This window comes from Geospiza fortis, unplaced genomic scaffold (assembly GCF_000277835.1).
Source record: "Geospiza fortis unplaced genomic scaffold, GeoFor_1.0 scaffold29, whole genome shotgun sequence".
NCBI classification, from domain to species: Eukaryota; Metazoa; Chordata; class Aves; order Passeriformes; family Thraupidae; genus Geospiza; species Geospiza fortis.
In genome coordinates, this window is record NW_005054349.1 from 488,151 (window position 1) to 509,497 (window position 21,347).

The 21,347-nt window shown below is 47.2% G+C and overlaps 1 protein-coding gene across 3 annotated transcripts in view; it reads right to left on the bottom strand.

Annotated features, from left to right (window-relative positions):
* Positions 1-2,682: 2,682 nt before the first annotated feature.
* The window catches only part of FGF13 (fibroblast growth factor 13), an 86,191-nt gene continuing 67,526 nt past the window's right edge, over positions 2,683-21,347 (bottom strand). For all 3 annotated transcript variants that reach the window (XM_031058802.1, XM_031058803.1, XM_005423273.2), the window contains exons 4-5: positions 7,147-7,345; positions 2,683-6,687 (exon numbers count right to left, since the gene is read on the bottom strand). In XM_031058802.1, coding sequence (XP_030914662.1) covers positions 6,551-6,687; positions 7,147-7,345 — 336 coding nt within the window. In that variant the 3' untranslated portion in view covers positions 2,683-6,550. The remainder of the gene's footprint in view (positions 6,688-7,146; positions 7,346-21,347) is intronic.

Below are 21,347 nucleotides of genomic sequence, written 5' to 3' on the forward strand. Positions count from 1 at the left end.
ATTTCCATGGCAGCCTTCAAAGACTGGAGATCTTTGCGCAGCTTTTAGTGAAGTTCCAGCAGCTGCCTCCTCTCCCTCTGGTTGTGGCCAAGGGACTGAGTCTGGTTTCCTCTTTGATGCCATTGCTGACCAATTCTCGCCCCTGCTTGTTCCCCTGCTGCTCTCAGAGGGCTTAGGCAGTACCCAGGAGGGTGTCTGGCTCTTGGAGGTTCTTCCATGAACAAGGCTGGCAGGGTTTCCATCTCCTCAGCATGTGCCAGTTCCCTGCCTTGCCAGGGGGATTGCCGTGAGCTCTGAGCCTGCTGCACAGCTCAGGGGCTCCTGGAGCCTGCTGGTGCTGCCCTGTGCCCAGCAGCTCCCTCCCTCCCCTCAGGCTGTTTGCCAGGGACCTTCATATACAAACATGGACTGCTGGATACAGCTCTGTCTAGTGTCTGTCTGTATATCTATCTGTCTGTCTGTCTGTCTATATCTATCTGTGTCTATTTATATCTATCTATCCATCTATCTATCTATCTATCTATCTATCTATCTATCTATCTATCTATCTATCTATCCACAATCTGTGCATGTGTTTATGTGTGTCTATATATTCTGTGCATATTTGTGCGTGTCTGTGTGTGTATTTAGCAGATTTCAGTGTGCTTAACACATTTTCCTCCTCAGCAGAACTGAAACCCTGAGTGGGCTGCTGCCTGTCTGATGGAAGGGTTCTCTCTTTGCTGAGAATGGAAGGGCTCTGCCTTTGCTGGAAATGGAAAGGTTCTGCCTTTGCTGAGAATGGAAGTGTTCTGTCTTTGCTGGAAATGGAAGGATTCTGCCTGTGCTGAGAATGGAAGGGTTCTGCCTGTGCTGCTGATCTGGAGCTGGCAAGAGCAGCACCCATAATCCTGCCTGCTCTAGGATTTCCTTGGCTCTTTGCTTTGCTCTGTCCACCTCAATTATGTGATTGTGAGATCTGCTGATTGAGACTCGCTAGTAAAATCTCATTATGTTATCTAATGCAAAACCTTTGGGGTTAATGTAAAATAATTTCACCAGCTTTGTGGCAGGTGGGTTCTCAAGTGTTGCCACTGCTTCCAAATGCAGTAATTGTTCTTTTAAATTACGAAAGCAAAAAAAAAACCCACACCTTTAAACAGCAATGAAAGTTCTGCTTTTGTTTAACAAGAAAAGACGTTTAATTTTTAAAGATTACTCTATATTATTACCTTGCTTAATTATCAGAAGGAATGGTTGGATGAGCAGACAATTAAAACAAGGAGATGCTCAGAAGGAAAAGTTCATCAGTATATTAGAGAGACAATGGGGGAAAGTAAAACTATTTCAAGTACCATTTGAAGGAAACCATTTGGGAAGAAAACAGGATTAATTAAGTTTTGAACCAGTTGATTTTGTTATCTAAAATATTTCCTAGATTAACTGTTACATACTCATGCATGAGGCAATGTCCAAGGTTCTTCAGCAGCAGAGTGAAATGTTGGTGCAGATAGAGGCTCTTCAAAGCAGCAGGGAGCTCCAGCCTGAGCAGGGTGTGTGTGAGTTCTGAGGCTCTGAGCAGAGGCTCTGGGCTGTGCCTGTGTGCTCTCCTGTCCTGCCCAGGGCGCAGCTCTGCCTGCTGCCCTGCATGGGAGGCACTGCTGCTCCCCATGCAGAGTGTGCCCCCTGCCCAGCCCTTGGCCTCCAGCTCCTCTTTGCCTTCCCTGCCCTGGCCTTGTCTTTATCCTCACAGGAAAGTGAAATTTCTCCTTCATTGCTCTGAACACGGCTGTGACGGGACCTGTGACGCTGTCCTGTGCCAGGAGACAGCTCAGGAGTGTGACAGCTCAGGGCTGAGCCCCCTGGGACACGAGAGCATCCATCCTGCCCCTCCAGCTGCTGCATTTGGGTGACTCTTGCCAAACACAGCTGGGGAAAAAAAACAGGCCTACGGGTGCTTGAAAGTAATTTTCCATACGTGGTATAAAAGACTCTTAAATTTCAGATCATTAATAATGATCTTTGAAGGGAACCCTGTAAGTTGTCTCCTAATTCCTGATGAAATAGAATAATTTATTACATCAATTTTTCTGATTAATGTAAAATGTGTTTCAAATTTGGGTTTTCCTTTAATATTTCAACGTTTCCTTGAGAGGAGCTGCAGAAGGTGGCTGAGTGCCCCCCAACTGATGTGGTGTGTCCTCAAATCAGGGTGAGATCTGCCACTGGAGCTGGTCAGCAATAAAACCATTGTACAGCAGCAAACCCAGCTTATTTCAGGACCTGCTCTCCAAAAGGCATGAACAGCTCTGCTCACTCATGCCTGGGGAGAGAGTGTCTTAAAAACTTACTCCATGAATTGGAAATTTTTTGTTGTCAAGGACATGTCCCCAGAAATTTCTGAAAAAGGCCAAAGCTGGCATCACTCAGGATAAATTGCATGGCAGGTCTTTTCCCTAAGAAATGAATTTATTTTAAATAGGCTTTCTACTGTACTTATATGTCAGTTTTGTCTTGGTTTGCTGGTCTTGGGCTGACCACTCCCGTTGCCCCTTTCTGGTTCAGGAGGACAGGGAAAGGAGAATTTTAATCCTGAGGGTCTCTGTCCCAGGGAAAGCTAAGCCATGGTGTGGTACTGCTGCTGCTGGAGCAGAGAGCCCCTATAATGTCTGCAGGATAAAAACCAGAGCCCAGACAGGAGAGTTTGTTTAAGAGAGAATTATTTATTAGAAGATAGGAGGTTGTTACGTACAGATTCTGTCCTGCAAAAGTGTCCTGGTCAAGGATATGTCAGGGAGACACGAACCCCATGGAGCTGGCCCTGCTCTCACACAGAGATACTCAGACACAGCAGAGCTCTGCCAGGCCTGGCTGCCCCTGGGCTCAGCTGGGAGAGCTGGGCACCACAGCATCCCTGGGTGTGCCACAGCATCCCTGGGTACCACAGCATCCCTGGGTGTGCCACAGCATCCCTGGGTGTGCCACAGCATCCATGGGGGCACCACAGCATCTCTGGGTGTGCCACAGCATCCCTGGGTGTGCTACAGCATCCCTGGGTACCACAGCATACCTGGGTGTGCCACAGCATCTCTGGATGTACCACAGCATCCCTGGGCGTGCCACAGCATCCCTGGGGGCACCACAGCATCCCTGGGGGCACCACAGCATCATCCCTGGGTGTGCCACAGCATCCCTGGGGGCGCCACAGCATCCCTGGGGGCACCACAGCATCATCCCTGGGTGTGCCACAACATCCCTGGGGGCACCACAGCATCCCTGGGGGCACCACAGCATCCCTGGGTGTGCCACAACATCCATGGGTACCACAGCATCCCTGGGTGTGCCACAGCATCCCTGGGTGTACCACAGCATCCCTGAGCTAGCAGGAGGGTCTGCAGGGGGCTGCAGGAGGGCTGCTCCTCCCTGGACTCCCCTGGACACACCTCAGGCTGGCAGTGAGCTGCTTCCATCGTGCTGGCGAGGAACGGGGCTGAGCAAGAGGCCACGGAGACACAACCATGCTGAGGTAGCATGAGGAAAATCAAACTGAAAATCAACACAGGTCTCTGTGCTACAGAGAGCAGCTCTCCCCTCTCTGGCTCAGCCCCAAACCAGGCCAAGCAACAGGGCTGGAGCCCTGCAAAGGCCCCTGAGGAGCCAGCTCTGCCAGGGCTCCCAAGGCAGCAGTGAGGGCTGTGCTCCTGCCTGCAGGGCTGCCCTGTTCCTGGGCTGGGCTGGGTTTCTCTGCCAGCCCTGAGTGCTCTGGGGCTCTGCCAGGTGAAGCCCAGCTGTGTCAGAAGCTGCTGGGAGGGGGTGGGCAGCACTCCTGGAGGGGCAGGCACGGGAGAAGGGGCAGGTGAAGGCATCCCCACCCAGGCAATGCCAAAGGGCCCAGGACCCCGTGGTGCAGGTGCTCAGTGCTCACAGGAGCTTTGGGCTTGGAGCCACAGCAGCCCCTGGGCTCTTCCTTACTCCGGGTGTGCATCTTCCTGCACTCTGCCACTCTGTGGCACAGCAGAACAGCTTTACCACTGCCTCTATGCTCTGACAGACCAGCATCCAAACTGACATTGCCCCAGCATTCAGCAGGTTTCTCAAAGGAAGGTATTATCCAGAAGAAAATCTGTGTAACTTTCTAATTTATGGGTGCTGAAATATTCCCCAAGGACATCCCACATTTAGTTGAAGGGCAGAGATGATCCAGAGCCACTGAGTTATCAGAACCTCTGGAGCAATCATGTCCACATCTTCAGTTTTTTAAGGATTTCTGCAGTGCCGGATGTGCTCCCACTTTCTTCACCCTATAGAAAGGGGTGACCTGGGGAAGCCTGGCCCCTCTAAGAGCAGGCCAGAGCTCTTCACTTGCTATTTGCCATGAAACAACAAATCTGGAGGTTTGATCTGAAACAATCTCCTCCCCTCCTCTCTCAGCCCTGACCTTAAAGCTGGTTTAATTCCAGCTCGGTCAGGGGGAGGAACACAGAGCAGACAACAAAACATCTCACTTGCATTTCAGCCTAACATTTAGGGGCAGATTTTTGCCTCCATTTCCATTATTGTCTTCCAGAACTGGTTCTTCAGCCACCCAGGATGAAAACTTGTCCCTGCCAGGACTTCTTGGAACACCCTGACAAATGAAGCTCACCTGTCAGAGCTGCCTGGATGCTGCAGATGAGCAAAGTTTTCCTGGAAAGTTTTTCTCGAGAGAGAAAAGGTAGGAGAGAGAGATGGTCCTCCCCCAGGATTGCTGAGCCTCCCCAGGAGTGCTGAGCATCCCCCAGGAGTGCTGAGCATCCTCAGGTGTGCTGAGCATCCCCAGGAGTGCTGAGCCTCCCCAGGAGTGCTGAGCATCCCCCAGGTGTGCTGAGCATCCCCAGGTGTGCTGAGCATCCCCAGGAGTGCTGAGCATCCCCCAGGTGTGCTGAGCCTCCATCCAGCAGGGCTGGAGCTGCCAGAGGGGGCACACAGGGAGCAGGGGTGGCTCAGGGCACAGAGGGGCAGCTCAAGGGGCCAGCAGCTCAGCTCAGCTCAGGGCTCATTCCCAGGGCATGGGGACACCAAGTGTGGCTGTGTTTGAGTATCTCAGCTGGGCACACGCAGGACCAGCTCTGACAGCGCCCTAAAGCAAAGAAAGTTTGAATTTCTGTATGTATGGCGTTACAGGGAATGACCGTCACACAGAAAGATTTTGAACATTAATTACAATTAATTTTGAACATTTTGTAACTCTATAATTTAATTGCCAACCCTTTTCCCTTCAAATTAACCATGGATGTACAGCATACAATCAAACAAGCTTTTGTAAAAAGTACATCTTAATATAAATAGTTTATTCAGTGCATGGTTGTGTATACAACAAATAATAAACAACTTTTTTGTACCAGGCAGAAAACTGCCTGCACAGAACTAATTCAGTTTTGGAGCACAGAATCCAACGATGATTAATGCACAAAATCTGACACATCATGCAACTCTATGCCAATATTCCAACTTTCTCCCATGCAACAGACATGATGACCTAAATGGAAACCTAACTACATTTTTTAAACGATTGTTTCCAATAGCAGTATAAGTATATGTTGTTTAGGGGTAACCTGTCCTAACGCTTCCTCCTACACAATACTCACGTGCCCGTTACAGTGAAAGGACTTTTACAAATAAGACGTTTCTTATAAAAAAATTAAGTCACCTTAATTCCACAGTTTCTGTCTTTAGAAAAGAAGCCACAACGATAGTTTAACATGACACACAAAATGGAATTAAGAGAAATCTACACTGGAGGATAATTTTATCCCTTTCTGTTAACTTCCACTTGGGATGACAAAACAACTCAATTCCTACAGACTGGGGTTAGCACAAGAACTTTACCAGAAACTACAAATCTATAAAAATTTATATTTCATTGTGTTTAAAACCACAAGAACACTGTTTGCTTGAGCCTGAGACACCAACTCTCAGTTCCAACCCTGAATTTTGAATTATTTTTTTAAAGACATAGCTTTAAAGACCCATTGGAGTTCAGAAATCAAAAAGTTGCACTATTCCAAATTAAAGGATACATTTTTTTTATCAAGCCTTAGATATAAAACGGTAAGCCAAGGAAACAACAGAGTTTACATATTTGTTTTTTGTTTGCCCCTATAAAACATACAAGCATTAAAATTTCCTTTGAAGAGCAAAAGTGGTCTTTTCTGAGTTGGAAAGCAAATTCTTATCAGCAGTGAATGCTGTGAAATGTTTTTGTTTCATTTTCCACAAAGCATAGGAGAGAGAGAAAAAAAGAGAGAAAGAAAAAGTGAGAGAGAGAAAGAGCTGGACATTTCTTCTCGGAGGCTTTCCCACAGCTGTGTCTGCTGCTGTCCAACTGCCTTGTGGTGTGCACAAGCACATTCTACATGCCTGGGGATTATCCTTTGCCAACCAGAAGATCTAATGGCTGATAACGGGTGACCTATGCGAGCTGGTGCCTTGTCCTGGGCACCTGAGGGTTTGGATGAAAGACTGCGAGTAAGAATTCAACTGCATCCAGAGGTAAGGTTCTTTAGAGAGCACTTGGCTGGCCTCAACCTGGCTACGTGGACTCGTTTTGGCTCATGGATTTACCCCCATTTAGCACTCCTGAAACGCTTCTGCTCTTTGTTGGGGTCCCACTTCCAGACCTGGAGAACTCTGTGAGATCGTGGAGGGAAGGCTCTTTGTACATGGCCACTGCAAGGCAAGAGAGAGCAGAACATCAGCACAGCTGGGGCTGGGGCAAAGCCCAGCTCTGACACGCTGGCATTGCTCAGCAACCTGCAATGCAACGAGAGAAACACCCAGGGCAAGGAGACCCCTTCCATTTCAAACACTCCCTGAGAACCTCTGAGACCCTCCTCAGTGGGCTGACATTTTACAGAAGGGGAAAACCACTCCTCCCTCTCCCACTGCACTTACACAACCCCGCAGGACAGACCTAAGCTGACAAAAATCACCATTTCCTTACAAACAGAGAAGAAGTACTGTCAGTAGTTGTGATTTAACCTGTTGGAACTCTGCTGAGACAAACACCACGTTACAGAACATTACACTCCTGTTACATAAGCAGCTGGACACATCAAATACATATGCAGAGGAATTAAACACAACACAGTATCAGTTCAGATAAATGGAGCAAACCCAAGCAATTACCTTTTAAGGGTTTTGGAAGAAAGTGTGCTGCAGGTTTATTTTTCTTCACATGGTTTCCTTTCATTATTTCTCCTTCTTTGTTAAGACCCAAATACCAACCCCGGCCAGACTGTTGCTGTCTGTAGATCATTGAGGAATATGTCACATAGTAGTTTTCAAATACTGATTCTTTGAACTTGCATTCAGGTGTAAAATGTTCCTGTAAGAAAGCAACAGATCAATATGTGCAAATCTCACATCAGTTAAACGCATCCAACATCCACTGCTTTCTGAATGGTTAGAAGTCATACCTCTCATCCTCAACCATCCAGTTATGAAACATGGGTCCTACAAGTATTAACAAAGGAGTAACACAATTTGCAACCTGTGAAATGATGCTGTGAGCAGCTCTAAGTAGAATGTAATAAGATCTTTGTGAACAATGAGTAAAAAGTCAGAGGATTTATTGATTGGTGCAGCTAATGGATGTCAGGCAAACGCGGAGCTGTGTCCCCTTGGGAGCAGCTGTGGTGCAGCCCTGCAGGCAGGAGAGCCCAGAGAGAGCTTTGTGCATTAATGCTGCCCTCAGCTGAGTGAGACACGGGGGCAGAGCAGAGCCAACATGCCAGCACTAAATGGTTTCTCTCCCTAACCCTAACAGCCCTGCCTCCTTCAGCCTTTGAACGTTACAAGTCCTGGCAACATCTCACCTATGGACTCTCAAATATGAAAGGGGAAGGGTTTGGTCTTTGTTACCATCTCAGTCGTGCCTCACTCTGCACCACAGAGCAGCCAGATGTTTGCTGGCCTCCCCTTGTGAAGGCAGGGGAGCTGCCCTTGTGCTGACAGAACCCCACAGAGGCGTGAAAGAAAGGAGGAAAAACTGTGCTTGTATAATGATTGTAATTTTGATTTTAAAATATCACAGGAAATTAAATGTCTTAGGAGCTTAAGATATTCTTATCTAGTTTCTAAAATATTCTCATGTGAGAAAAGGATGGTATTAAAAAAAAAAAGAAACCCACCACTCTGCATTTTCTGCACATCTTTTGCTATTTTGTCTTTACAAGAGAAAGAAAAAAGCTTCCATTCTCTGACTGGCATTTGCTTCAACAAAGAATGTGAAGCAAGCAATTTTCTTCTTTTTTTTCCTTTAAGCTAATTGGTTGTTATTTAGTTAATTGACAATTGGTTTCAATTGCTGTCAAATAGGGGACAGTCATTGCATTTTTGTAAGATTTCTGCATAAAAGCCTTCCCTCACTGTTCTCTGCCCAGCACCAGCCATGCTAACAAAGACTATTGCAAGGGTATCATCCAATTAGCAGCAAAATGGAAAACTACACTGCTCCCACTGGCAGATTATGGCTTATGTACAGTAATTTGGAGCTGTTTTGGGTACAAAAGGCCCGCTTGTACACAGCAGCAGAGGGTCAGACTGCAAACAGAGCCCCAACATTTCCTCTGGAGCTCTCAGGTTCACCTCAGAGTGAGCAGCAGCCCTGCAGGAGCTGCAGGGGCTGGATCCTCTTGACACACACAAACACATCTCTCCATAACACACCCAGTTACCAGACACATTCCCTCCCCGGTGTTTGGGCCCCAAAGCAGAGCCCCTCATCCCCGGGGCTGCCAGAGCCCCATGCCCTGTCTGCAGGCTGGCACATTCCCTATTCCCCCCCAGGTGTTTGGGCCCCAAAGCAGAGCCCTGTGCCCTGTTTGCAGGCTGGCACCTGCAGCTCAGCAAGGTGCCCTGGCATCCCCTGCCCAGCCAGCAGCTCCCTGGGCAGCCCAGAGGCTGCAGGCCCCTGCCTGCCCCTGGCAGCCCCTGAGCAGCTGCTCAGCACTGCAGGCAGGCTCTGAGTGAGGAAGGGCAGCACGGGGCATCCCAGTGCAAATGGACGTCTCTGAGCCTGGCAATGCCAGCCCACCTGAGCATGGACAGCCCTTCCACGAGCACGCAGTTCAGGGTACAGTGCAGAGCAGCAGCTGCAGACTGGCCATCATGGCATCTCTGCTGTAAATTCTGTACCAATACACTGAGCAAGAGCTTGCTAAAGTCAGGAGAGGGCTGAGGGCCCCGTTAACACTGACACTTCCCAGCTCACACAGCCATGCAAGATTTATAAACACAAGTGTTGAATTCCAAGGCCAGGTTTTTCGGGTCTCTCAGCTGTCCTTTTAGTCCATCCTTCCAATGAAAACAATGCAAATGAGTTCTGGAAAGTCTGGTGTTATGGATACATTATTACACAAAACAGATGAAAAGAATTCTTTCTGTTAAACAGTATTTCCATCTCTGCTTACCTCAAAAGTCACTGATGATGGCACCTAAATGACAATAAATTGCAGTCACTCAAGCCCCTCACACATCTACCCTGAACACTGAATGAATGAATGAATAAATAAAAGGGAAAAGACAGTGCTGGGCTCTCTGTAGTCGTGACTCAGCCACGCTTAAGCGAGCAGGAAAATGAACTGTCAGGGGCTGCTTCTTGGTTTTGAGCTGATCAGCTGAACTCCTGAAAGGTTCCTTCATGAACAAATCTGTAGCTGCATTGAACATGTGGAAAATAATTAAAAAGTCATAATTTGGTGTATGATAATATGGAAAAAAGGCCTCGTGGCCTTTTTTATACACTTAGAGCAGCTGTATTTCCAGGCAGCTGACTAGATTACATCTAAAATAATTCAGGCTACATTACAGAATGCCAAGCCTGAAAGCTAAAATATCATAAAAGCCAATGTGGAATTCTTCCTGCTCTATTTGTGCAGAAGACATATCTGAGGCCAAAACCCCTCCAAATTATCAGCCATCACAGCCACCTACCCTGCAGGACTGCACGTTAATGATTCTGTGCTCCAATGAGCCTGGAGCAGCAATTCAGCCTCCCCAGGACCCACAAGGGGCAGCCTGGGTGTGAGGAAGGAGTTCTGAGCCCTTGCTGGGATGCTCAGGGCAGGGGCAGGAGAAGATGTTTCCTCTCTGCCATTTACTGCATTCTGAATTTGCACTGTGGATACCATCAGCAGGGGCCACCACCAACGTCTTCAGGTCATGAGCTCAGGACTGGGTTTGTTCAATGTTTCTCTCACCACAGGTCAAATATCCTGCAGCAGGATATTAAAACAATCCCAGATTGTTCAAATATTGTTCTGGGATTGTTCAATCACAGATAGAACAAACCCTACAGCAGTTTATTAGAAGAATCACAGATTTTGTTCAGATGGACTTAGTGCTAGAGGCATGAGTAAACAGCAAGAAAAGAAAATTGAACTTTGAAAAGTATTCAAGAAAAGTATTGTGTACTTGGGAAACTTGGAAAATGTTCTTATATATTGAGCATGTAATTATATTCCTTGTGATCAATGACTATGTCTGTGTACAGGATTTATCCTTTATTTTCTCCACTTAATGAAAATTGGATTTTTTTTTCCCTCCATATCCCAATTTCTTTCAGAACTATAATGTAGCCCAGGATTCCATTTTATAATCATGAATTTTTGAAGGAGCCTCGTTAAGGCTCCAGAGTAGTGATTTTCTGCATCAGTGAGCCTGCCTTTTTTTATTAACAGAGATTGATTTTCCCCATCTTGGCATGTGAAGTTCCAGGGTGTATCCTCTGGACCATCACCCTGTAATGTGCAGTGCCATCAGCAGCACAGGATGGGAACACTTCAGCTGTCATGTTACCAGGAGGAACAGCTTTTAGATCCCCAGTGCGAGCAGTCTGAAGAAGCTGGGATTTCCTGAGCCCCCAGAAGCCATTTGCTGCAGCAATGGAAAATGACAATTACCTTACAGCAATGCATTTTGTATCAGAGCAGCACATTTGCACAGACAGCTTCCAGTCCCCTGGTGCTGTCCTTGCTGCTGGAGTTTTCATGTTCTGAGGAGTCCTGGTGATCCAGTGGGAGCAGCTCCTGCTCTGCATGCACAGGTCCTGGGGGGCTCTTTGGCATTGTGACTGAACCCAACACAGCACAGACACCTTTTCCAGAAGGCTGGGGGGGCTTTGGGAACAGGCGATGGCTCAGCCCAGGGAGGAGCATCCCTCTGGCCATGCCCCTTGCAGGTGAGTTTGCACACACCCTGCAGGTGAGTTTGCACAGACTCTCAGGTGAGTTTGCACAGACCCTGCAGGTGAGTTTGCACACACCCTGCAGGTGAGTTTGCACAGACTCTCAGGTGAGTTTGCACAGACCCTGCAGGTGAGTTTGCACACACCCTGCAGGTGAGTTTGCACAGACTCTCAGGTGAGTTTGCACAGACCCTGCAGGTGAGTTTGCACACACCCTGCAGGTGAGTTTGCACAGACTCTCAGGTGAGTTTGCACAGACCCTGCAGGTGAGTTTGCACACACCCTGCAGGTGAGTTTGCACAGACTCTCAGGTGAGTTTGCACAGACCCTGCAGGTGAGTTTGCACAGACTCTCAGGTGAGTTTGCACAGACCCTGCAGGTGAGTTTTCACACACCCTGCAGGTGAGTTTCCACAGACTCTCAGGTGAGTTTCCACACACCGTGCAGGTAGCCCAAAGCCCTCAGGAGGGGCTGGCAGGCTGAACTAACTGCTACAGACAAACTACCAGCTGGTTTGGGGAACAATTCCCCTGGAGTTCACTTCAAGGTATGCCATAGGCATACCTAGGCCAAGGTATGGCCATACAACCACAGAAGGAACAAAATTAGATCAAAAATTATATAGAGAAGAGACACTGAATTTATTCAGGAAAACACCTTAATGACAGGAGTGATAGGAGGCAAAGCCTTCTGGAGAGTGATCCCAAACAACTCTACAGAATGGGTTTTCCTTATTGCTAGTGCAATGAGCAGGAATTTATCAAGTGAAACACAAACCATCAGTGGTGTGTAAAATTATTTAGTGCAAAGCTTCTGTGAAGAGTACAATGGAGCCCAAAGAAGCAGCTGGATAACCAGGATCTCCAGAGAAAGATTTCAGGTTGTCACTAGGCATTCTCTGAATCCATGAGAAAAGCACTGAAAAGAGCCCCTAATGATTCCCTTGACATCATTCCTTTGCACAGCAAACCAAATGCACAAATTCAGGGAAAAATGCCCACAATGAACCGAAGTAGAAAACATATTAATTACAAATACAGAGATTCAGAGGTGTGAATTCTGTTCATTACTCTTTTTCTACCCTTATCAGTGACTCAGTTGAGCAAAAGTCTCCATCTCTGCCAGGTTTTTTAGTGGCCTTTAGGCCCATCAATAACCAACTATTTAAAGCTGGGTGCGTCACCTCAGTGTGCTCTGCCTGTCAGGATGTGCTGCTGGTGAGCCAAGGGAAACGACTCAGAGACTGTAAACAAGGCTGAATTTAACTGAGACAGGAACTATGCAGAATCATATTATTGCTCCCCTGTCTTTTGGTGATGCTTCACTTTACAGCTGTGTTGATGAACCAAAGCATTCCTTAACTGGGGCAGGAGCACTAAGGCATGACACATACAGAAGGAAGGCACTCTTCTGATTGCTGCAGGGGAAATTAATCCTGCTGGAAACAAACCTGTAATGGGGCTTAAAACTTCTGCAAGATGCCCAGGAATCCACCTCAGAGATGTCAAACACAGGTCCCTGTCCTGATCCATCCCACCAAGATCTGACATACAATTTACTTGGTATGAAGAAGGACAGGAGATCCACTTTACCCCAAATTCTTCTCTTCTCTATCATGTTTACCTTGATGATGCTGGAAGCATTGTAGAGGGAAACCTCTGCCATTACCTGAATGATCAAGTCTTACTGTAATCCATTCCAATGCTTGCACCCATCCTATTTCAATGTCTGCAGCTTTAGGAGGAGCACTCAGGTCACTGACGCAGCGCAGGCAGCTGCAGCAGGTCCCTCTGTGTGCAGGTATCAGTGTGGAACACACACCCCGAGCCCACTGGAGCATCACTCCAGCAGCCCTGGGGCTGTGCCAGCTGCTCAATCGTGCTCCCACTGAAAACCACCAGAGAACTCCCTTTTCCTCTCAGCAGGCTCTCAGTTCTCCCCAGAGCAGCCAATCCTTTTCATAATTTTCCTAAGCTCATTATCTCTGTTCCCTGCCACAGCAGCTTCCACAGGTGAATCCAGCAATGTGGAAAACATATTTAAAATGTGTCTGCTGTTGTTTTTTATCATAAGTACACTTCTCATCTTTTTTTTTTTTTTTTCTTTTACAGCTTTCTACTCTCAGCTTTTAGTTTTGGAAAACAGCACATAAAAGTACTCAGTGTGCCTCTTCTGTGCCATTCATTACCCCACATCTCTCCATCGGGCCTCTGCTTATTCATCTCTTGTCTTAACTAAGCAGGCCTAATCTTTTTAAATCTCTTCTCATATGAAAGTTTCTCAGCGCCTTTAATCATTTTCATTACCCTTCACTGAATTCTTTCTTTTCCTCTATCATCTCCAGAACTGAAACACAACATTTAAGAAGAGGCTGCACCACTGAGTTGCATAACAGAGGTATTTTCAGTCATTTGTCTTATGACAAAGTAAAATGGACTTTGTTGCTCAACCTCACTATTGTGCATTTGTAGAAAAGTTCTCTATATTTTCAGCTGTCTCTGATAAATATAGTCCAATTTTATGGCATTTCTGACCCTCTGATTAGTCAGTGTACCCAAGCTTAAATACTAAAGGAAGGGAGAAAGATGCATAAAGCAGCTTGAACAGCTTTCTTCCCCAGAACTAGAGCAGAGAGCCTCAAAGATGCTAAGCAACCTATTTTATAACAAATCCATTATTACATAGATAACCTGCCAGACACTGCAATCAGATTTCCAGCAGTTATAATTGACATCAAATCCTGGTATTGTCAAATCTCTCCAACACAGCTGTTGAGCAGAATGTGCTCAACTCCCCCTGGCACTTGTGCAGCCCAGCCCAGGGCTCCCCATGCCCAGCCAGGCTCTGAGGAGCAGCAGGGCTGCTCAGAGCACAGGGAAGGATTTCCTGCTGCTCCTGGGTACAGGGCAGCAGCCCTGGCTGGGGAGATGGAAGAGATCTCTGGACTGACACCCATGACTTCATGCCCATTTATCTTAAAGGGCTGAAAACAATGATCTAATCAGTGTTTGCAGCAAGCCCTAAATCTCTCTGTTTAATTGCAAGCAGGGACATGATCCCTGCTGCAGTGGATGCTCCTAAATTCTCTGGAAAATCAAGAAAGCACACAGAGCTTTTTCTCTTTGGGGGAAGAGCAGCTGAATGAGCAGGAGTCAGAGCAAGAGGCGACAGTGCTGTACCCTCCCGTGGGAGCAGTGCTAGCAGGGGATGCTGCCTGTGCCAGCCTGGCAGAGCTCTGCCCAGCTCAGGCCATGCTTACCCTCCCGTGGGAGCAGTGCTAGCAGGGGATGCTGCCTGTGCCAGCCTGGCAGAGCTCTGCCCAGCTCAGCCTGTGCTCAGCCCAGCCCTCCCCAGCCCGCAGCAGCTCTGCTGACACTGGAGAAGAAGGATGGGGTCTGCAGCAGAGGAAGAGCTCAGCTGCTGCTGAACGAGCTCTTTTTCTGCACACCAGCAATTGCCTCTGCTCAGTGACTGCGAGAGGCTGCAAGAGGAAGATAAATACCAGCAGGAGCTGCAGGGAAGGAATAATGCCACACTACATCACACAGGCTCCTGCCTGGCTGTCAGCTGAGGGTGCTGCACAGCAAGAGCCAGCCCTGGCCATCTCTGGTCTCTGGCTCAGCCATCCCTCGGGCTGAGCTCTGCCCCAGCAGTGCCCCTGTGCTGTGCCCACGCTGCCCTGGGCACTGCCTGTGCTGCAGCTGCTCCCTCAGAGGAGCCTCCCCTACAGCAACACTGCCAAACCTATCTTGGGAACCCCCTGGAAAGCTTTGTAAAGTAATACATGCAGCAGAGGTTTTGCACTGGGATTATATACTAAAAAATAACACCAAGCTAACAGGCCTATTAATTAATCTCAGGCTTTTATTCTGAAGCATTACATGGCAAGCATAATTGTTAATATGGATAAAGTCAGTGTTGGGAACTTAAGCAGGATGTTACACTCAACAAAAGCAGTGACTCCTTCAGAACCCGATGCAAAACGTGTTTTAACCAAGGCAAACATTACCCGTGCCTTCACTGCGTTTTGGTTAGCTCCTAATGTTCAGGTAGCCTGCAAAGACACACAGCCCTCTTGCTTTAAGAAACCTAGGATATTTGATATTTGTCACTATTCATTCAGCTCACTTAATACAAAGAGTAAATATACAAACTGAGATTAATAATAATAATGTGAATGTCAGAGGTTCAGGGAAGTGGTTAGCTCCATCCTGACCAAAGCAGCACCTCTGTCTGACCAAATGGTAATGAGACCTTTTCAAATGAGCTTGATTTACTGAAATCCGCTCATTCATGCGTGCCATGGGTGGATGTTTTTCAAACCTCAGCAGGCTGGCAGTGCCAGGGCATTACTGGCAGCCAAACCCTGCTTCTTGATACAGAGCATGATGCTCCTTGGAATCTGTGCACCCTCACAGCTCCCTGCATGATGCTATTGACCATATGCTGCTAGGGGATCTCAGAGGGATGTTTGTATCAGAGATGGCAGCTCATTGTGAGATCCGAGAGATTTCAGATGGCAAAACCTTCAGGAACGAGGTAATAAAGGATTATACATGGGAGATGAGGTACAAGAGTGGCCCTTTACTTGAGAGCTGATGCTGACTGGTAGAACACATTTGCTTCAGCAGGTGGAGACCCCACCTACAAAGGGACACATGCAGAGCACAGCTAAATCTCCTGTAAATGACATATATACACCTCGTGAGCAATTTAACTTTTGGGAAAGTTTTCCAGCACTTGTATGTCCTCTTAGCAGGCCTCCAGCAAGCCACCGGAGCCAAGAAATAGCCCTGACCTTCCAGGAGACAGCCTGAGCACACAGATAAGCTCACAAGGCTCTGGTTTCTTTCTCCCACAGTGATAGGGACTTTGCAAAGGCCTGTCACTTGGCTGCTGTGTGACTCCCTGCTGCCCCTGGGCTGTGGAAAAGATTACTCTGGAGCCAGACTTTTGGGAGACACCATGCTGCTGTTGTCTAAGCAGCAGAGGAGAAACAGGTCCCTGCTAAAACACTTGCAAACCTAATTTAAACCTGGAAGACATCCAAATGTCTCTGGGAGGTACAATTTAAAACCCTGACCTAAGATAGCCTGGACTGCAATCACAGATTTCTGGGAATGCTGTGGGACACTTGCTCCATGAATCAAACACTGCAGCTCTCTGTATTATAACCTTTCTACAGAAGAGCTGTTCTGAGTTCTCTCACAGAGAAAAAATTAGAAAAATGCTAAATTCAAACATAGGTATGACCACTACCTGACTTGGACATCTACTCCAGCAAGTCTCTCAGGTTTCCTGAGAATTTGAGTCAAAGAACCCTTTCCATCATGTCCATGTCCATGTCCATCCCCATCTGCCTGACAGTGTTACCTGTTGAACAGACAGGGAGCTCCCTGAAAGGATTTAGGAGGGTTTGAGTGAAATCTTTGTCCCTGAGTTACACAAAAAGGTGAATGATGTGAACACTTTGATTTGAGAACTAGAGCTTGTGTCTCTGGCTCAGAAAGTTTTAAGCACAGCTGAAACAAAGAGCTGGCAGGAGATTACCAGATGCTGGGTACTGTACCACAAGGAGGAATCTGAAAGCCAGGTCCCAGGTTTGCTTTGAGAAGTACTGCTGTATTTTTGCTGAGGTATCTGAAGGGCCTGGGATCAGCTCTGGCTCTGAGCTGTGGCTCTCCACGTGCAGTCACAGCTCCTGCAGCCAGCCAGCAGCGAGCAGAGCAAAGCCAGCCTGCAGCTGAAGCACAAGGGTGAGCCTGTCCATCACCAAAGGTGATCATCTCTCCATTTCCCCCTGCCTGATCTCCCATCCCCCTGCCCAGGGATCCCTTCCCTGATCCCTGCCCAGCCTGTGCCCAGAGGGAGCATGCTGCTCGTGTTACAGCAGCACCACCCAAAATTATCACCTGAGCAGGGACTCTGCACTTTCATTACAGCGCAATGTTCTTAGAGTTAGTCCTAGGCGGCTTTGCCTAGGATTAATTGGGTCTACAAACTAATTACTTTCTGCAGGTTATAGCAGTTTGTCTGCTGTCTCTTGTCTTTTTAAGCTCCTGCTGGTGAGATTCAGCTCTTCACATCAGTGTCTCCCACCACTGGATGTTGTTGTCGAAGAGCAGCTGCTGGCAGAGCTACAAACACAGCCAGGAAAGCCCAGAATGCAAACTGGAAAATGATGAGGAAGAAAAGGATTCACTTCCTCCCCTACATTTTGCAAAGCCATTACCTGTTTTTGACTGGCATTTCCAACTTGACACTGGGAACTGCTAAAGCATTTACATAAGAATGCAAAAATGCACACATTATCACTGCAGGAAGCACTTAAAATTTAAGATAATTATATAGTATGGAAACCATTTCAAAGGACTCAAACAAAATAACAACTAATTCTAGAGAGTCACCCTTTAAGATGATTATTACTCTGCACTGCCGCTGATCTCCCACTAAAAAAATCCTTCTCTTTACAATTATATGCACATTATAAATTCCGACTTTGTTCTTCCACCATCAAGCTCCTACAGCTGCCACTGACAAATTTGCATTCTCCGAGAGCTTAACGAGACAAGCAAAACCTCCCCACTGGGAGCGGAGGTGAAGCACACGAGTGCCAGGCTCAGGGCCACGCTCCCTTCCCGGGCCCCTGCAGCACAGGGGATTCCTGGCAGCACCTGCCCTTGCTCTGCTGTGTCAGCAGCAGCAGCAGCAGAAGGAACCCCAGCTGGAGTCCACAGCCAGGGTGATCCACAAGGACCTGTGGGGGAGCCCCTGTGCCCCCTCCCTGCTGTGCTTGCAGCCCTCTGGAACCTGGGCTGCTCCTCACCTGTGCAGGTAACAGAAAGCAGGGAAACAAAGCATTTAGTCAGCTGCTTTCCAGACCAAACCACCCCATTTCAGCTGAAGAAAGCTGCCATGGGAAGGGAGAAGCACACCTGTGAGGTGGAACTGTTGTGCCCCAGCAGCCTCTGTCCACCTCCTGCTCCCACTCCCCACTGCTGCTCTGCCTCCTGCCCCACTGCTGCCCTTCTCTTGTCTTTTCCACAAGTATCCCAGGGAAAAAAGATAAAACATTCTGCCTAGCTCTATTGCTCAAAGCAAACTCATCTGGGGAAAAACTTATCTGCCAAAGCCTAATATGTTTTTATTGGATATCTGCTAGGAGAGATTTACAGAAGCTCATGCCAAAGTCAAACTCTATTTTTTTTCCCCCACAGCAAGGGCAAAAGTACAAACTGAACTCAGAGCAAATGAAATTTTCTTGTCCCAGATATTATGGAGACTTACCAAAGTCCCATACGAAGTCTCTGACTTAATGGACAACAGAAAGTGTTTTCTGAGTCTAATTATTGGAAATAACAGCAGCGAAAAGAGCTGGAACTTTCCCACAAACTTCAGCCTGACAAAGAAAACTGATATATTTAAAATCTTGTATTTGGACAAAGTACAGAGTAAATTAAAACAGTATCTGGTAATGGGAAGTGCAGCCACTCCGTTAATAGGTGCTGGGCTGCTGCAGGTTTTCCACACAACTGTGTCAAACAAAGCAGAGCACTGGAGGTCACTGGAACCTGAGCAGTGCTGAAAAAAGACAGAAGAGCCAAGTGATGGTCTGGATGTGATCTGTGGACAGCACCTGCTCTGACCTCTCCCATCAGGCAGCCCCATCTGGGGTCAGCCACTGCTGGTGCCAAATTCCAGCGTGCCTGGGCCAGAGCCAGGCTCAGGGACAGCCTGCGAGCTGAGCACACTAAAAGGAGCCAACACCAACTGCAATGCCCTGCTCTGGCAGACAACAGCGATTACACCTGTTAGAAGTAATGAATGTTTGCACTCCACTGTGAGAATGAGGACTACTAAATAATATCTGAGTGTAATCACATTACCATATTGAAGTGTGCACAGAGAAAATAGTTTTTAAAAAGAGATTCACCTTCCCTGCTCCCAGCAGCTGCAGCCAGTGTGATGCAAGAATGCTGAGGGCTGAATTACTTCTGCAGACAGGAAAATGATTTATATATTTTTAAATAAATAATGTGATTTATTAAAAAAAGGCTTATAACCTAAGAATTGAATGATGTATAGACTAGTTAATCATTGGGGTTTTAATGTGATACCTCTAAAGTATGCATACAGGTCAGTGATTTACTAATAACCTACTCTTACAACAGGCACACAGACAGAGATGCAAAGCACAACAGGTTTAAACCCTTTAAACCCCCCATTTCCATTCTCACTGCTGTATAAAAAAAAGAAGTATTTAAATTAAGTTGGTTTTATTATCCCTTTTTAAGTCTTAGTCCATTACTGGGCTATGTTTTAGCACAGCACATAAATAAATCAGCCTTTCATTGCCAGAGATCCTTACAATATTGTTGTTCATTTACTTTTAGTTTTCTGGATATGCTGGGCATATTCCAAGCATGCAAAAAGGATCTACTTGCCCTAAGAAACTCCAGATCAAAAATAAATATGATAAAGATGAAAAAGCACTCATCAGAGGCAGCAAGAAATGAGGGGAGCAGAGCAGGGCAGAGCCAGGCAGCAGTGATGGAATGCTCAGAACTGTATTTAAAAAGCAAATCCTTGGAGCTGAAGTGCATCTCAGCTCCAGCAGCAGCTCCAGCACTCAGGGAGCTGCTGGCAGTGCTGCAGTGCTCCAGGAATGTGCTCTCCTGCTTCCTCACCGCCCTGGCTCCCTGCGTCTCTCCTGGCTCTCACAAACAGAGCCTGGCTGCCAGCAGCACCTCCCAGCACTCAGATGTCATTCCCACACGAGCACTTTCACAAAGAAGGAAATGAAAACCCAGTTCTTCCATGTTTTGCTCAAGGCTAAGGAGGAATTTATTGCCGAGCATGGATTAAAACCCAGAACACTTCTTGCACCACTGCTGTTTTCAGTACAGACTTTTCCTGTCTGTGCTGCCTCCACCAAGCTCTCAGCACACTGAGGGTAGGATGAGTCTTGAGGCTCTATTGGTTTTTAAATCTGTGAAATGCCCTGAAATAGCCCCAGTACCTGCACTCTCCTTACCCCTTCCTGCTACTTTGGCAAACCTGTGTTTTGCCCTTTTCTGTCCATCAGAAGGGATGGGGCTACCCCAGCAGCAAGGTGCCACCATGGGTTCAGGAAGCAGTTGGGCACTGCCCTAGAAAGCTTCTCCAGGCCCTGCCAAAGGAGTCCACGGGGTGCTGGGGGGAGAATCAGAGGGAGGAGCTGCTGGGGATCACTACTCCAGTAAAGCATGGCTAATGTGCATCACCAGTTGCCCACTGCACCAGTTACAGTCTGTAGCTACAAGTAAGTCAAGTACTTTATTTGTGTAATTACAAGGAACTGATCCCTGGGGGTCATACAAATAATTCAGTATACTAGCAAAAAATGAGCTTTCTGAGAACATTTACACTAGTATAATCTGATGGGATGCAGAGTTCTGGAAAATAAATGCCAAAGGGGATGAAAAAAGAGCTAAAGCTAATTTATTTTTTAAATCAAATTAATATTAGCATTTTTTTTTGGTCTGTATTTGCTCAGCTTTAAGGAATAGCCTCTTTGCTTCTTTGTTGCTATTTGTTTTTCTTGGGCAATGTATCTCAACCTGAGGAATTGTACCCAAGGTTCAGCACAAGTGCCAAGGAGGGAAATGCAGTTATAACAAAGCCACACTGCACACTACATGTGGGAGGCACCTCTGTCCATCAGCCTTTCCAGGAGCTTCTGAAAAATAACCCCTGTTATTAAACTAATCACCTTGTGTCAAATGGCAGAGTGACAGCAGAGAAAATTTACCTGGGTAATAAGTCAGCAATAAAGGTACGCCCAGGGAGGAGGAAATGAGGCTGCTGCAGACACAGCAATAACACCGAGGAGCAAAATCCAATATTGGAACAGATAAAAGTTCTCCATCCCAATATTCCTCCGTGACAAGTATGAAACAGTATGCAAAGAACAAGGGGGAAAGATGAAAGATAGCAGCAAGAAAAGGCCTTTGAGAGGTGAGCTAAGAGGTAACGAATGCCTGCATGGAGAGCAGGTGAGGAGAGGGCAGGGCTGGGAGCTCAGTGCCCCCTGCTCTGCTCTGCGGGGCCAGGGCTGCTCCCATCCCCATCCCCATCCCCATCCCCATCCCATCCCCATCCC